The sequence below is a fragment of the Amphiprion ocellaris genome, chromosome 17 (assembly GCF_022539595.1).
Source record: "Amphiprion ocellaris isolate individual 3 ecotype Okinawa chromosome 17, ASM2253959v1, whole genome shotgun sequence".
In the NCBI taxonomy this organism is placed as follows: domain Eukaryota; kingdom Metazoa; phylum Chordata; class Actinopteri; family Pomacentridae; genus Amphiprion; species Amphiprion ocellaris.
This window is the reverse complement of record NC_072782.1, coordinates 13299659-13317454: the sequence shown is the minus strand read 5'-3', so window position 1 is coordinate 13317454 and position 17796 is coordinate 13299659. Positions and strand designations below refer to the sequence as shown.

The 17796-nt window shown below is 40.4% G+C and overlaps 1 protein-coding gene across 5 annotated transcripts; it reads right to left on the bottom strand.

The window, feature by feature from the left end:
• Positions 1 to 602: 602 nt before the first annotated feature.
• hnrpkl (heterogeneous nuclear ribonucleoprotein K, like) lies at positions 603 to 17013 on the bottom strand. 5 transcript variants are annotated; one of them, XM_023295400.3, is made up of 16 exons: positions 16799 to 17011; positions 14226 to 14332; positions 12435 to 12532; positions 12291 to 12347; positions 11386 to 11429; positions 10017 to 10089; positions 8479 to 8592; positions 7988 to 8116; positions 6823 to 7130; positions 6080 to 6133; positions 5850 to 5886; positions 4374 to 4389; positions 3803 to 3835; positions 3608 to 3675; positions 3345 to 3514; positions 603 to 2010 (listed from the first exon to the last, which is right to left on the bottom strand). In XM_023295400.3, the coding sequence occupies exons 2-16, from the start codon at positions 14284 to 14286 to the stop codon at positions 1980 to 1982; spliced, it is 1293 nt and encodes a 430-aa protein (XP_023151168.1). In that variant the 5' UTR covers positions 14287 to 14332; positions 16799 to 17011; the 3' UTR covers positions 603 to 1979. The 5 variants fall into 5 exon arrangements, 4 of the variants coding, with proteins under 4 accessions (XP_023151168.1, XP_023151167.1, XP_054875076.1 ...); XM_023295399.3 differs by having other exon boundaries at positions 14226 to 14335; positions 16799 to 17010; XM_055019101.1 differs by lacking the exon at positions 16799 to 17011 and adding an exon at positions 16509 to 16681 and having other exon boundaries at positions 14226 to 14335.
• Positions 17014 to 17796: the final 783 nt, after the last annotated feature.

Here is a 17796-nt window from a genome sequence, read left to right as displayed (position 1 = left end):
AAAATGAGCTTATTTAAAATTAGTTTTGATTGTGTTCTTTTTATTAAGTTGAGATAATCATGACAGATATTTCTTTTTTGGCAATATATCAAATTTTATATGGAAAATAGCAAACTCTATCACTTTCAACTAAGTTACCCATTACAAAAACACCTCTCAATGAAGTGTGTTAATTCCAGATCACATGACCTGCTCCACATGATGTCATTTCCTCCTGAAGAAAAGACTGGCAAGACTCCAAGGCTTTCTGAGTTATTTAATATAAAGTAATGTGTGAGTCAAGTGTGGATTTATGGCATGTCAACAGGTTTACTACAACATCTTTATAAATAACTTTCAGTTTCAATTTTACTCAATTGTATATATAATATTTATAATGCATTAAATATGAATACTAGTAATGGTGAATACTGTCTTTTGTTGCATTAAATTCCTCCTATGGAAGCTGTATTTTTAAAATGTTACTTTTTAATTTTCCATTAGGATAAATACCATGTGGTTCAGCTTAGATGTAATGCATTAACTATAAGGTTATAAAATTTTTAATTTCCCTGATACTACACAGGGGTGTATTCTGCATCTCCACTGAAATGAGCACACACTTTGTGAAATGTAATACAGACTTTATTTACTAAACACCTGCATTTACTACAGATAGCAGACACAGAAATACAGAAATCACCACTCATGGACTCACAAAGCTCTTCACATCAAACTGCATCTTCAGAGATCATTTCAAAAAACTTTAAAAAAGCTTATGAAGGGTCAAAAATAATGCACGAATAACTGCATCCAACAGATCAGATATTAAGGTTGCATTACAGCGAGTCCATCCCTGTGAGTGGTAGAAAAGGAATCTATGGAAAGAGAACAAAAGAATACCAAACCTATATTTTGGCCCCATCTTCTTCCAAAAAATGAATAAGCAGTCTGGGCCAATTTAATCACTCATGATATGACTGTTTTTATGTAAATATACAGTTTATATATACACACACTTTATACAACTCATTGTCTTTCAACGAAAGACAAAAATTCTAAAAATTTTCTTTTTGCTATAACCACACTGGTACATTTATCCCAACTTAAAGCAGAGTTACACTTTTTGGGAAATAAGTTAATTCACTTTTTTAGTGGAGAAGATCAACTCAGAGAGGCTGAGAGGTGGTTTATGTAATAAGTGGACAAACCCTACTTCAGCTACAAAAAACAGACTGTCTGCTGTGTGGAGCTTCATTGTAAAGACTGCGGTCAGTGCCACAAACATGCTTTAAATGACTAACCTATGTTAGACAGCTTCACAAAATCAGAGACTGAGTTAGCCACCCTAGATCCAGCCTAACTGAACAAAGCACATATTACCATGTTGAAGCATCTCGATTTTCTCCACTCAAAGACTGAATAACAATATTTCCCAAACTACTCCATTAAAGCCCATCTTACAAAAAGCACTTCATTTAACAGTGAAAAAGGGTTTTGGAGGTTGTGTACAAATCAAAGTGTACTTAAATGGTTCTTTAACCGTTCCAAGACCATGCAACTTCATTTGGATAGTGTGCTTGAAATTTACAGGTTAAAAGAAAAAAAAAAAAAGCAACCTAAAACTCACGTAATGTTTCTAACAAAAAGATTACATTCTGCATGCTGCATAAGGGAGAAAAGGGCCAGGGGCGGCTCACAACAACGAAAGTCATCACACACGTGGGTTTACTCCAGTGACGGCACAAGAATAGCCAAAAAAATAAAAAATAAAAATTACACCAGCGCAGGAACATGTTGTTGACTCTGTTTGCTGCTTGACAGCTTAAGATTTTTCAGAACTCCTCTGAATAAAAATTGCACTGTATTGATAGATGGTGTAGTGTGTTCTAGTGAAGGGAAGGGGCACATCTACCCAAAGCAGAGGAATGTAGGCTCTGAATAGAAGGAGCAAACAGTACGGCAGCATGGCTTCACTCTTCTTCTTCGCTTCCTTCTTCCTAGAAGAACCGGCCGGAGTACTGCCTCACGCTGAAATGAGACACAGATAAAGATAACGACATTTCATGAAAACATTTAGAATATTTATGTGAGCAGGAACACGACACGGGTCAAGAGTTGTAATGGCTGGATGCTGCAAACCCCAAGACATTTTTCAAGCGGAGCGCAGTTCTAAGTTATAAAAAGTATGCCAAGGTCAAGGCTGAAAATAAATTCTGTCTGCAAGAAGCATAGAAGTATAGAATATGACTGGTGAAATCAGCTTAGCTGTTTAGGGCAGAGAAGTGAGAAACTCCACATGATGAAATACTGTATTTACATCGTTTCTTTTCTTAGACCAACAGCTCAAAGCACTCAGTTTACAGTGACCAACCGTGAAATCATTTATAATTAATTACCAAAATAGCTACAGACACATTTTCTGTTGATCAATTAGTTGGTCATTTCTGTGCTAGAGACCCTCTGTTGTTTTGATTCAGAATTATTTGATCAACTTCAGAGGCAGTTACTATAACAGGAACTATATGGCCACTATAAGAACAAATATATTAGTTAAGAAATTAACCCTCTGAAACCCAAAACAAGCTGGTGGGTTGATAAAGAATGTTACCTTTAAAGAGAATTGCTGAAATTAAACTATTTATCAGACAGAAACTGTAAAAGCAAAATTATCAAATTTTCTGAAAGCTCTTGAACGACTCGTGTGTCGTTCCATCAGAAAATGCAACCAAATCTAAGCTTCAAATCATGGTATTTCATCAAAATCACTTTAGTCGTCATGTCTGGTTAAAAAAAAATAAGAAAAGAAAGCATCTGTAGTAACCAGATCATGTAAAAATCAAGAACTGAGTCTTGAGCAACTAAGCATGAAAAAAATGTAGAGATGTTTTGGCTGAGATGATAGGTGACAAGTATGGAAACAAATGTGAGACGTTACATATTTATAGTATATCAAGTCACCATTTCTTTCCAGTATTCATAACACCTGGGAGCACTTGGAAAAATTTGGTGCATGGTAACTGTATTTCAAATTTGTAAAATAAATAATCAAAGGCACTGAACTTTGTTTATTCTTCTGCTATGATTAATGGAATTGTATCCACTTAAAACTGTGCAAAACATGTTTGAGTTCTCTCTAATTCTATTCATGGTCGTCCTGTTTCCATAAAGGTGCAGGACTTATATTGTAGTAAAACATGAACCCACAGTGAATAAAAAATATGACAGGAGCGAAAAAACAAAGAAACTATAAAGGGCTCAGAAGGTTAAAAGCAACAAGATGATTTGCTTCCATCCAGCAGAGGATGAGCACACAGGCCAGCAGTGATGACGCTGATGTTTTGGGGAATCAGAGCAGCACATGCCTGTTCTGCAGCAAGTACTGGGCGTTCTGGATCTGGTCCTGTGTCCCTGTGATGGTGATGATTCGGTCCTCAGAGCCCTCTAGTGGTTCATCAATCTTGATGGATGCCCCGGACTCGTGGCGGATCTGCTTGATCCTCTGGCCGCCCTTACCGATGATGGAGCCGGCCAGCTGCACAGCAAACACACGGGCCAATTGAAAACGGACTGAGGAGCGGCATATCATTTCTGCCACTGTTAACTACAAGAGCCATGTCTTACTTACATCTTTTGGGATGGTGACTTGCGTTGTGATGACTGGGCCTCCGATGTCACTGTACGAGCCTCTACCGCCTAGGAGGATGAGACACAACGTTTGAGTGGACTTGGTCTTTAATGAAAGTGAGCGACAAGAAGAAACGATCCCTTCAGGTTAGAAAACAAGGAGACGCTCTGACAGTAATGATCCATCCCGACTCACCAGACTGAAAGTGCTCCCAGGAAGAATTATTGTCTTTGAAAACATTGGAAAGGAAACAAGAAAGTGAAAAATAAAAACACACCAGAGCAGAAGAAAAGAGACAATGTGATCGTAAACAAGTAATACAGGCAGAATGTCCAAGACTAGAGCTGCAGCGATTTATCAATGAATTGATTACAACATGAACAAAAAAAATACACAATCAATTCAACTGTTTTGATCATTTAATCATTGAAAAAGTGCAAAACTTTATATTTCTATATATTCCTTATAATAGTAAACTAGTTACATTTTGGCTTTGGAATTATTATAAAGGTTCATTGATGTAAACAATGTTATAATCATCTGCTTTGTTAAAAGAAAAAAAGAAGAAGCAGCCAAATGCCAAGGTACAACAAGACAAAGCTGAAACAGGAAGTGACTAAGCAAAATGCAGAGTAACACGCACACTTTTGGGTATTAACCAACAATCATTTGTGTTTCCTTGTGGCTTGTGTATATAGTGGAACCAGTATCACATGTTTGTGGGTGACACTATAGAACACGTATTTACATTAATATCAACACTCACCATATCCGCCTCCACTCTGCATGCCAGGATTGATTGCGGGGAAAAAAAAAGATAAAATACTTATAATGTCATAACGAAGACAAAAAGCTCTCAGAAGTTGCACAGAAGTTTTCTGCACAACCATAAAGCAAAACCAATCTGGCTGTAACAAGAACTGCCTGAATGATCTGAGGCACGGATTCACCAAGGTGCTGGAAATGCTCCACACGGAGCTCAGACTGTACCGACTCCTCAGCATTCAGCAGTCTGTACATTCTCAGCGACATTCGTGCTTCAAATATCACACTGCACTTTATCTGAAAACAACGTCTCTGGTTTGAAATCTGAGGCCTGCTGCTGCTGGACACTGAAACAATCCAAAGGAACTGTGAAAACATCCTGAGATGATGAGTACATCTTTCTGGAATTATTCATTCGGATGAAGCGGAATACAACAATGACAAGATACACCTGGTGATAATGTGTCAACAGCTTTTAGACATCTTTAAAGCAGTCAGTAACAAAGAGCTGACATGGGGACACACAACCTTACCTTCCCAGATTCACAAAGAAAGAAACACACTGTCATTCAAGTCAAACACCTGAGAGCATCTGCACTTTGCTCTGCAGTCTGAGTGCCCAGTCTACTAGAGCTGCAGCAGTTGTGGCAGAGAATAAGACAAGTGTGACAAAGGGAATGTTTCGGTTGTGTTTTTCGGTTCATTCTGTCTCACACGTCTGACAGCTCAAGCAGGCTTCTATTTTAATCAGTTGAACTGCTGAAACAGGAAGCATGACAGTGCTCATTTTACTTGACCTATATGGGCCTAAACATATTTTTGTACTTCTATTTTCCTCTGGTTTGCACAATTATTGCAACTTACTGCTGCCACATTGCATGTGACCTTTTTTTCTTAATGTTTTTGGTCATTTGAGTATGTAAATACTTATAAGCAGCAGTTAAAGAGATAAGTAAAAGAAAATTATAGACTTGTTTTATAATTTTCAATCTACTTTATACTTGATAGAATCTTTCACTATTAAAATAGATGTCAATTTTCTAAAGAAAATACAAAGTTGTCTCTATGAGATATGGTTGATTGTTTTCAATGACTCTAAATGTCAGGCATTCATTACCATCTACTGCTATCTATCTGAGCAAATGTATTTTTCTGCTTTCTTATTGCAGCTGAAACCTGTAGGGAACCAGTTCAGGAATTGCTTTGGTTTCTGCTCAAGTTCATTTGCTAGCCGTGTGGATCTCTGGACTACGTACTCAGCTGCTCTGTGGTAACCAAGGAGACAATTGTTGCCAAGCAACAACAGGCCTACATGAGTGTGCACACACAGTGAAAAAAGCAGCACAGTGTCCATGCCTCTGCGCTTGTACTACACTGAGAAAAAGGAATTCCAATCATCTCGTCTGAAACATAATTCACAAACAGCTACTGCACAGAACACACAGCGTTACAGCAGCAGCTGTAAACAAAGACTCACCATGCTGTCATAACGGTCTCCTCGGCCTCTTCTGTCACTACAGACAAAAAGGTACACATGAATATAGCTTTTCTAGAGTACACTTTGATGTGCATTTATAAAGCTGACTGTGAAAGAACAAGCAGACAACTCCACGTAAACTCTGAGGGAAATTCTGCTACAGCACAACTATCACGGACATCTGTTGCTCTGCTTTAAAGAGGAATTATATTATTGACATTTCTACTCACCTTGGTCTGTCATCCATGCTGCCATGATAGCTGCCATGTGAAAACCTGTCTCCCCTGCAAACAATGACAGACAAGGAGAGAGAGACTGTGAAATACAAATAACTGATTATTTTAACTACTTTTCATCTGGGTGCTTTCACATCTGTAGTTTGGTTCATTTGATCCATATCAAGGAAAAATAAAACACATTGTTGTCTTTAGTTCTGGTCCAGTTCATATTCACACAGAGTTTTTACAAACCAACCAAGAGCTGTACAGAAGTTATTGTATTTGGATTAATTCTCAGGTTTCATACGAGAGCTGCAACAGTTAATCAATTAGTTGTCAACTATTAAATTCATCAATAACTGGTCTGATAACTGATTAATTGGTTTGAGCACATTTTTACAGAGAAAAAACCCTGCAGAAATCCTCTAATTTCATCATCCTATATTTGAAAAATTTCTGTTTGCTTTACTTTTCTGTTACAGTGAAGTCAATATCTTTTGGTTATTGAGAAAATAATGTGGACACTTAAATACATCATCTTGTGCTTTGGAAAAGCAATGACTGACATTCTCTGCTGTTTTCTGGTACTAATTAATTAATCTAGACAATAATCAGAATGAATCAACAGAGATCATAATCACTAGTTGCAGCTTTAATTTACACCAGACAAAACAAACTGATCCCCAGAGTTTGCTTTAACTGAACCAAACAGGTCAGGTGTGAAAGCACTGTAAGTGAACTAGGTCCCTCCTTACCCTCCTCTTGGCGGCGGCGGCGGGGGAAGAGGCAGGTTACGTGCTCGGCTTCCTCCTCGTCCTCCTCTGCTCAGAGGGGGCGGAGGACCCCGACGGGGGCTCATGTCATCGTAGTCCCTTCTGGAGGGAGGCATGGGTCTGTTACCACGAACGGGGGGCATTCTCTCAAAACCCCCACGCACACGGATGGGGAAGCCACCGATGGGTCGTCGGCCCCTGTCCTCAAAGAGCATAGTGAAACCGCCGTAGTCGTATGTCTCATCATAGAAGTTTGGGTCGTAAGGCTGGGCGCGACCTTTGATTGGTGCCTGCAAATTAAAGGAAAAGGAAATTCTGAAATCTTCTAAAATAACTCTAAAGCAGACAAAGAATAAAACTCTGAAAATACAGCAAGAATAAATCAAGCTAAAAGCGTGGACTTCCAGTCTCACACCCATCATTACTGCATGAGATGCACCGTATGTCTCTATATAAAGTATGCAGAAGCAATAAAGCCTCTAAACTCCAAGCAGTGTCTGGGCATTTCTGGCTCCTGGCTCATTTTTTTCTAATATGAAGTCCTGAACCTTCATGGAAACAGCACAACAATGGCTAGAAGTAGGGAGGGGAACTAAAAAACAATGTCATAAATCATAAAATAAACAGAAAAACAACAATGATCAATCACTATTAAAAACCAAAAATCAACATGTACATCTCTCTTCCACGTGCCCATAGGAGCTACCAATACTCTAAAGACTAACTGTACATGCTAAAATATTTTCATGACTTACATTAAACACAGGCTGTGTTTACATGGAGCAGAGAGAAAACATTTAACATGGAGATATGGTATATTTACGTTGATTTATTAAATGAGACATGTAGAATAAGGAAAAAAATGGTCATTCACAGAGAGAGAGCAGTAAAGTGGCTGGTGGATTCATGTCCAATGTGAAGCTCATGTGGGTACAGCTGACATTTCTACCAATCACAAAATACTTATTCATAGTTACTTTTTTCTATGCAAAATGGCCCACACAGACTAATAAAGCAAGGACTGTTGGAAAGTTCAAAATGCAGTGATTCTGTTTATACAGTGTGTATCAATGATAAACTGTGTAATTTTAGCAATTTTGTGAAGATAACCTGCCCTTCAAAGCACATCTCAGGGCGGTAAACTCACCTCTGACACCAGCTCCAGGATAACTTTTATACATTCAATGACTCGCTCTGGTTTTCCTCCCACCAAGACGACTCTGTCAGTGGAGTGTGGACAGCACTCTTGGAACAACTTGATGGTTGTCTGGGTGTTCTGGTGCACAGAAATAAGAAAATGTTAGCTTTATATTCAGACCATTAAATCTACTTTTTATTGCTTTGCTACTGAGATAGCCACCAGCAAAAACAGCTTGTCCTTTAATAGTGTATATATCATTACTGTTACAACTCATTAGATCTGTAGCAAAAAAGTATTTATATGTGTTATAGAACATCTAGGACATATAGAAACACAGAAGTAACAGGAGAAATGCATAAACTAGAGAGGAGACAGATTTTAATAGTTTAAACACAGTATTCATCGTTAATAATTATGATCCTAGCAGTTCATCTACAGCCAGCTGTTGGTTCACAGTATCACGGTAAGGACTCCTGCTAGTCTGGACTCTGTCCTACCTCTCTCAGCTCCTTTATCTTGGCACCTTTCACCCCGATGATGCCCCCAGCCAAGCTCTGATGGATCAGCAGGCGAAGCTCACAGTCAAAATCAATCCCACTGTAATGCTGGTACTACAGAAACACAACAACACAAGATCAGTGATGTCAGTCGGACCTGAAACTCTTCCTACTGCTGATTAGCAAACCTGTAAATATGAAGGCAAGCACAAGAGATAAATCACGAGCATCAATCCGGAATTGCTGCTGAAGCAACATAAGTTAATATGTTTAAAAGGAATTTAAATTTCTTTAGGGTACAACGCAATGCAGTGTAGATAAAGAATAAGTTGTGATAAAAGACAGTAAAAATATCAGTTGCTTTTTATTAAAACAAGCTGCTGGTATCAATGCAAAATGGTATTAAAAGAATTTCAGATCACACCTCTAATATTAACAAGCAGAGAAATAATCAGCATGTGCCAGTTTTAAAAGACATTTTTTCAGACAGATTTAAAGACTCAAATAGTTGGTGCTCTAATTGCTGGTGCTTCAGTCACAACAATGATTATGTGACAAGATGAACTCTCAATAAATTCTGACAGTATTTGCCAAACACAAAAAAAAAACTTACCAGAACAGAAGTGGCAAAATTTTTGCTCAATAAAGAAATCAAGATTTGTTTAATGAATTAGAAAAAAAAATCACAGAAAAACAACTTCTAATTTATGTGACGGCCTACAGATGAGTTAATTACTTTGGTAAAAGGTGGCAGTTAAAACAAACCTGTACAAAACCTGGAGAAATACAGATATATAATCTTAAATTTCTTGGTTTGGACACATTTAAAGCAGTGTGTTTCACATGCAAAACATTACAGTGAATCAATATTAGTGGTTGTTGTATTAGGAGTGATATTTGGCGAACTAGCAAGCAGTTATGAAACAAACTTCTCGGCACGTCAAATAAAAGCTTAATTGATTATTTTGACCATGCATGGACAAAAGTAGCATGGACAAAAGTAGAGAGAGCAAGACTGAGGCTATATCCACACTAAATTGTTTCCAAATTAAAATGCATGGTTTCCCCCAAGTTTGCCCCTATCGTCAACACAACTCTAGAGTTTTAGGACCTCTAAAATGGAGACTTTTGGAAATGCTGCTGCCCTGAGCTAGTTTCAGATCTCTGGGGTCACGTTTTGGTTTAGACATGCAAAAACAAACACTTTTGGAAACGATGACAAAGAGCCTTACTGTCTCCATGTTCCCTGACTCATGATGCTTCTATCACTTGACTGTTTTCCAGAGGACAACCTTCTTCATCCTTGCCATGATTCAAGGTGTGCTACCGCTGCGAACCATTAATCAGTGAAATAGCGCGATGGCAACGGTGCTGCTTGCATTCTTGCATGTATATGCAGGAAGGCTTGTGCAGAACTCCAATATAAAGTGAACTTTAAATGCTGCGTACTTTATCAAAAACCTTCTTCTTATTTTACTGTTCTCATCCTCGTCCTGTATGGCTCTCTGCCTATACACAAAACCAGCGTGGCAGCTTACCTCCTCTAGAGTCGGTATGATTTTCAGCAGAATCTCTCCGATGGTGTCGATGCTGGCATTCACACTCAGGATCCTGTCAGGAATCATTTTGGCCAGAAGGAAGCAAGACATTACAAGAAGGACAAGAAGTAGAACAGAAAGCACAACCTGATAAAAAAAAAAAGTACAGTAGAAGCAGTCCAGCAAACAGTTACAGACTCACGAAGGTTTAACTAAAACGGAAAAAAAAAATCAAGACTGCAGCATTCTACCCAAAATAACTTTTCCCCAACACTACTGATTAAATAAGCAGCTGACATGCACTGAATCTAATATTTTCAAAGTAAGAGAAGCCTTGGGAGAATGGGCAGTTTCAGAACGGCTCAAATTAAGGTGAGATTGGCCACACAGAGTTGGGCGAGGTGGGGTGTGAGAGAGAGAGAGAGAGAGAGAGAGAGATCTTCTATAACCATCCCACCACCAGCAAGTTGGGGAAAAGGAACAAACTAAAACAATCACTTGCCATGACAAATTGGGCCACCAGCACACCTTCTCATTGTGACCAAGGGGTTGGGGGAAGAGGGGGAGAGGTGGGTGGGGAAGGGGGCTTGGGGCTGAGGTGAGGAGGAGACGAGGTGGGCAGTAGGAAACAGTAACAGAGCAGAGGAGGGTGGGGGGGTTGAGGTGGGGGAAGAAGATGCGAGTGGTTACCAAACTACTTTGTGGCACAGAACAGGAGCGGGGTGGGAGGGTTATGAAGGGTTTGGCAGGCAGCTCTGATCTGATGTGGCCTGAGACAAGTTCAACAGAAGGAGATGCAGCACAATGAAATCAAGAGACAACATTAATGAGTGACAGAGCGGGTTGGGAGGTGGCGGGGGGGTGCCTCCAGACAGGAGCTCTCTCAGAGATCATGGACAGTGATGCTGAAAACAGTGGGGGAGAGGAAGGTGGGTGAGGGGTTGGAGGTAAAAGGTGGGGGGGGGAGGCCAGTTGGCCACAGAGGACAGAGTGAGAAAAAGATGTCTGCTTTCCACAAGTTTCATGGTAAAATTAAACACCACAGCAAGGGTGAAAAACAACATCCAGCTGCTGTGTTGCAAACTACAAAATACCAACTACTGGGTAGTGGGCTGTCAGTGATTCTCTGCATGGACAATAAACTGTAATGACAAAAAAGTCCAACTCAATGGAGATGCTGAAAATGGACAGAAAAATCAAAAAGAACAATACACGTCTCTTACAAGTGGAGGAGGGGGGTGTTTGGGGGGAGAGGGGGGTATACTGTCATGTAGATAAAAAATGTTAAAATGAAACAGAAGGCAGGTTATCAAAGACATGTGTTTCACTGTTCTAATCAGGCAGTGAGGCAATAACTGGTGGGACATACCGCTCTGGGCCACTGCTGTCTGGGACTGATACACTGGCATTGTACTGCATGGGCCGAGGTGGTGGTGATGGTGGTTGTGGAGGTGGTTGTGGTGGAGGAGGTTGGCATTGGGCGGGGGCATTCAATCACAAGTTAGGTGCCCGATTAAGGAGGGGCGCGGTTTATGGGCAGGGCCAACCGGGAGTGTCAGGTGGGCGGGCGGGCGGGCGGGCGTTCAGGGGCGGGCGGAGCGTTGGGCCAACGTCAAGGTGGGCAACGCAGGAGGGGCATGTCGATCCAGTACATGGGCAACGGAGGAAGGTGGCCAAAAATAAAAACAAAAAAAGTAAAGGAGAAGGGAAGAGGGGGAGAAGGAATACATTTTTAATTGAATACACGCTACACTTTGTCCCAAAAGTGAAATGAGAGACTTGAAACTGTGGTGAGTGAAGAACAGGAAGAGTGACCTGGACAAAGATTAAGTTCAATAAGCAAGTCTGGAGCTCTACAAACATTTACGTCCCTGAAAAAAAGACTTTCCAGTCAGGCTTTCAGGCACCTGTGGTCACTTCAAGGTTAAATATACTGTCAGCGGGAACTGGAATCAGGCTGAAACTTACTGTCTATCAAGGCCTTCCTGCTCGGTCCACATGAGCCAACTTAGTTTCATCTTATAACAGTGCATGTCAATTCTTAGACTAAAACTGCTGGCAAGAAGTCTGGGACTGTTTCAGTGTGAATCCAATGAAAATGGATTTGAATTAAAGGGAACTGGATGTGGATCTTGTCAGTGTCAATACATCTAAATAGCAAGTAAATACTGGTCAAATAAGACCTACGCAGGTTCTGCAACAAAGGGGGCATTAGCAAACTAAATTTTTTCCTCACATGCGGACACATTTGGAGATTTTTATCTGCTTACTCACGTCTGTGCGTAGGGCTTTTATGTTCTTGCCACCCTTTCCAATAACAGCACCAGCATTCTGTGAAGAAAAAAATAGCTTCCATCAATGGGGGGAAAAAACCCAGAAGTGAGACCCAACAACTGTGTTAACCCGATGTGTCTTTACTTTGCTCTGCAGCAGCACTCGCAGCTCCACCATCTCATCTGTGTTGCGTGAACGTTTAAAAGCCTGCTCTTCATCCATGTCCTCAGCTGGGCGTTTACCTGAGGGGAAGAAGATTCAAATCTGAGCCAGACAGTCTGAACTCCGTTCACCCGTTATGGCAGAACACGAAGTAATGACTTTACAGTCCTTCCCCGGTTATCGAATAAACCCCTAAAAGCTTTTCTCTGTGTATCAAAATTTGAATTCAATTAATTCTTGGCTGACATGTAACTCCATACCATTCATGCCTCCACCCACCCCTCCCCACTCACGGCAGCTCAGCACACCAGCTCACCTACAAATCTGTAAAACTACTCTGAGTTACACAATGTCAAGTTTTATGTGCTGACGGCTGACTTTACTCATGATACAACTTCCAGCATATTAAAAACACCATAAAGATGTTGATATGAGGATAAAAATAGGGAATGAGTGATATGGTTGCTTTTTTGTTTGCTTGCTTTTTTTAGGGATGATACCGATTATTGGTCGTCAGAACAGAACAAAATTTGGAAGCGATATACATTAAATGTGACAGCAGGGAGCCTGTCATTCATAACTAGACTTCTTCAATAGCAAGGATGATTGTAACTGAATATGTAAATAAGAAATAGGAGTGATTAAATTAGGACGTTCTAATCTGTTTATGTGGGATCCACTGACATTGATCAGTTTGCCTTCTGCAGTTCTGTCTGCTCCCTATTTTCTTAATCTTTCACTGTTTATCACTTCTAATGCCCACTAAAGTCCATATCTTAAAGCATAATTATTTATTGTTTTCCAGACTGTTTCAGGGTAATTTGTGACTGCCTTTTAACTTAGCTCCTAGCCGTTAGTGCAGTCTTAACCACTGTGAGAGAAGCTAATTTCCTGGTTTGTGACGACGTTTGTTCAGTTTTTACAGTCTCTGCTTGAGAGACATTTCTCAGACCAGAGTGACAACAGACAGAGAGGAGGCTGCATCAGACCTGAAAGAGCGCTTTTAACTTATCAATAATCAGTAATAATCTACCGATAATCAAAAGAATCGGCCACGATAATCGGCCAGGCCAATAATTGGTCTATCTCTAGTCTTAAATAAGTAACTTTGGGCCCTGGTTACAGCCGGATATGACACCATCCTTGACTCCTGAAACTTTTTTTTCAGGATTATCTCACTTTTCTAAAGAGAAAATTACGTGATTATATTACATAATGACACAAAAATACCTCACACAATGGCAAAACTTTTCCACTGCGTCACCATACTATTTAAAAAAAAAAAAAAACAGAACACCAAAGGAAACTAAATTAACATTACTGGCTACAGCCTCTAAAGACTTAATAGAAGTGGCGAAAATATAAATACATGGCGAGCGCGAGGTCTACAGCATGTTCTACCCAAAGAATGGGTTTCATTTAGCAGCCAACTGTATCCTGGAAGACGTCCAGCACCACCATGTACCCTTCCTGGATTAAAACACGGGCAGATCTGCTCAGGGCCCACAGAACAGCAGTATCTTGGACAGGAGAATCCCTCAACCATCTGACATGTCCACATGCTATGTAGTGCAAGCCAGAAATGTTCAGTTTTTTTTCCTCTCTTGAGTGAACTAATTAGCTGGTATATCCACACACTGTATTTCATGCTGGTTGTTGTAACACTAGACGGGCTCGGTTCATTTTCTACTTAATGCAGGAGTTCATTCATACAGATTACATTCAGCTTATGAATGACTTAGGCTGGCAAAATGAACACCTGTGTGATCTTACCATTAGTGTCTGTGTTGCTGAATGTGAGGTCTTCGTCCTGCTGTTCGACTTTCATCTCCATTGTCTTGCACCTGCAGTGGAAAGCAAACAGGTTCCTCTCCCTGGATCTGCTAAAAGGTGGATGGAAAGAGAGTAATAATATAGTCAGGAGCGTTGTCTTATCCTACAAATGCACAGACGCATTCGGTCAAATATTCTGGTTGCTACTGACAATAGTTTTAATTAATAATTAAACAAACCGACAATTTTCTCAAGTAATCGATCAAGTGTTTGGCCAACAGTAAATTGTATCAACGCCAATATTTAGCATTATTCTGACTATCAATATTGTTATTTTTTTAAACCGACTTCCAAATAAATTAATTTACAAGTGTGCTACTCTGTCTCTGATGCCACCGCCTCATTATATGATATGAAGCCATTTATTGAGCTCTCTAATTACGTAGCTATATGTCCAAAGTTATAGCCTATCAACACCCAATGACAAATGCTTAATAGTTTATTTTTTAAATTACACATTAGGGCTACAACTATCAAGCTGTTTCATTGTTAAGCGACCAGTCGATTTTTCTCCCCCAATTAGTAGATTTTAATTTTTAATCGGAATTAATCGGCTTTTAAAATGTCAATGATGAAAAATGTCTATCAGCGTTTCCTACAAGGTGTTGTTTTGTCCAAAACCCAAAGATATTCAGCTTAGCCATAAAAACAAGGAAACAAACTAGAAAATAGTAAACATTTAAGGAGGGTGAAATCAGACAATTTACACTTTTACAAACAAAATAGTTGGCAATGTTGACACCTAATCAATTAATCAATGCAGCTCTATTAAACATCAGTAAAACATAAACAGGCATTTCAGTCAAGTTACATGTTGTCGTTTGTGCTATTTAAAATTCTGCAGCTTTGCAAATAATTCTCTTCTTATTGTGACAACTATTTCCTACTTCTTCCTTTGTGGTTCTTGGTGAAGCCATTCTGCATTGGCTGCAATGGACAGTTATTTTGCTGTTTTGGTTTCAAGCTAGTTCACGACGGCTCTCTCACCACATCCCTCTTCATTAAGCACTAAGATGATCGTCCTCCCTTCTCATCTTTAAGGCACTGTTGGACAGATCATTCAGCTTGGCTTACCTATCCAATTGATGCACAAAATAATGCGATTTTAGGTGTTAATTCTATATGCTTTTACAAGATCCTGTAATTACTGTGAAAAAAAGTAACTAAATGATGAATGGTGAGGCCTGTTGATTAGATTTTTTAAGAAAACAAGTGGTTTAGAACAACTTCTATGTGTTGGTTCCAAATTTTAGTTAAGGATGTCCTTGTTACTATTACTTGGCATTGGTGCTGTATAATACATATCAGTCGACTTCAAGAGTAAAACCCAGAGACCTACATGAGGAAAAAGTGTCACAAAACAGAAGCTGCAACCAGAAGACGTTGCTTTATAAATGATTCTAACATTTTATCCACTATCAGTCAAAGTCAAAGTCAGCTTTATTCTCAATTCTTCAATATTTACATGACATATGAAGGATCGAAATTACGTTACTCTCTTCATGCAACAGTAGACATTAAATAAAAACTTCAAGAAGGTTTTGAGATTAAAAAAAATAATATCAATTTAAATATATAATATAAAAAAAGAAGATTTAAAAAGGCACAAACTAAGCAAATTAAGAACTAGAAAGCAAAAATCTGGTAAACGAAGAATGAAGGAGGGAAAACTTGAATCAAGCAACAACTAAGAAAAGCAAAAATGATTGAAATGTAAACATGACCATGATACAGTGGCATGGCAGATATAGTGCAAACGAGTAACAACAGTCCAAGCAGTGCAAATATGCTTGACAGGGGGATAATTAATAAACAGATGAGACCATGAATCAGGTGTATAGCTGCATGAACACTAGAGGTTCTCTGCTGTACATGTGCAGCCCACCCACACGTCCTGCCCACTGCTGCTAGCTGCCTGGACTCCTGCAAGCATCTCCTGCACCGAGGCCTTGCTAAACTTACAGCGGGGGGAGGATGCTAGTGAACGCCTACACATCTTAAGAACAAGCAGCACCCATTTTAACTACCAGGAGCAGCCACCGACACCCAGCTACAGAAAAACACACAATCACATGTGCATTAGTCATCCGGAGCTAATTAGCTATTAGTGAGGAGAGCCCATCACTTGATATCGAGTCCCATTTTCTTTATTTTTAATCTACCCGAGGTGACTGTACATGAAAGAAACTGCGCATGTAGAAGGAAAGCCACTCGGTCACCTGCCTGTACAGAGAAGTTAGCTAGCTGGCAGCGGTGCTGACATTACTTTCGATAAGCTAACAGCGCCGCTAAGCTAGCCAGTCGGTGTCTGTGTTGTACGAGGCGTGTCTGCCAGCGACAGTGTCCACGTTGCGACTGTACAACTCCCGACAAACAAGCAGTGGAGCAGCCCGGCTGTCCTCCTACTGACAGCGGTCAACTCCGAATAAATCACCCGCAGCTAGCTAACAGACGAACCGACGTGACGCTACGAGCCGAGCTGACAAAAAAATAGAACAATTCGGAGCACAGACCTGCAGTAAAACACCGTTCACTGCGGTCCTCCACGGTCGCCTCGCCCCGAAACGTTCACACGTTTCCAACACGGAGACTCTGGAGCGGCTCGATTCGTCGACTCTCTCCCTGCGGGTTGTTGTACACACTATCGACACAGCACAGGCGGGCGGGGTTAAGCTACATTAAAATGGAAGAACGGACTTGACGTGCCCACAACGGCTACTGAGAACAATTTATCAAACTCCCCCTAAAATTTTGAATATCATGTTCCTGGGTTTTGGCTCGCAGGCAGCTGTTCGTTTCAGGCTGCCTACATCCCCGCCTCCCCCGGCAGACTCCCCCGCTGTCCCTCGACAACAATCACTGCAGGGTATAAAAGGGCTATTACGCCCTGAATTATGACTCTCAGGTTAGTCAAGGTTGTTTTCTTGGGGCCCCAGTTCAACTGCCTTCAATTCAATGATTGAAGGCAGTTGTTTGCATTACACTACTACACTAAACCCTAAATACACATAAATTTGGACAGATATTTTGGTCCAACCTTTAATACATATGTGATTTGCTCAGATTAAAACGAAGAACAGCATACACTGATCAGGCATAACATTATGAGCACCTGTCTAATATTGTATGGGTCCCCTTTATGCTGCTAAAACTCCTCTGATCCAGTGGGGCATGGACACAGGACCTCTGAGGTTGTCCTGTGGCTGTGAATTCTGTGGGTCCTGTGGGCCAGAGTGGGACCTTCCTTGATCAGGCTTGTCCTGGCACATCCCATAGATGCTCAGTAAGATTTGGATCTGGGGACTGTGGAACCCGGGTGAACACCTTAGCTCTGTCGTGTTCCCCAGGCCACACCTGAGCAGTTTTTGCGGTGTGTCGGGATGCATTGTCCTGCTGAGATGCCAAGGAGGGTTGGGGAGGTTGCTTGACCTGCAATGTTTAGGTGGGTGGTACATGTCAAACATCCACATGAATGTCAGGACTCAAGGTTTCCCAGTAGAACGTTGCATTA

Excerpts from the sequence above, each read along its gene's own strand:
- hnrpkl (XM_023295400.3), bottom strand. The coding sequence starts at position 14,286 with ATGGAGATGAAAGTCGAACAGCAGGACGAAGACCTCACATTCAGCAAC. Across the intron at positions 10,090-11,385 it reads GACAGCAGTGGCCCAGAGCG|GATCCTGAGTGTGAATGCCA; the intron begins GTATGTCCCACC and ends GATTCCTGACAG. Across the intron at positions 3,515-3,607 it reads AAGTCACCATCCCAAAAGAT|CTGGCCGGCTCCATCATCGG; the intron begins GTAAGTAAGACA and ends TTTGCTGTGCAG.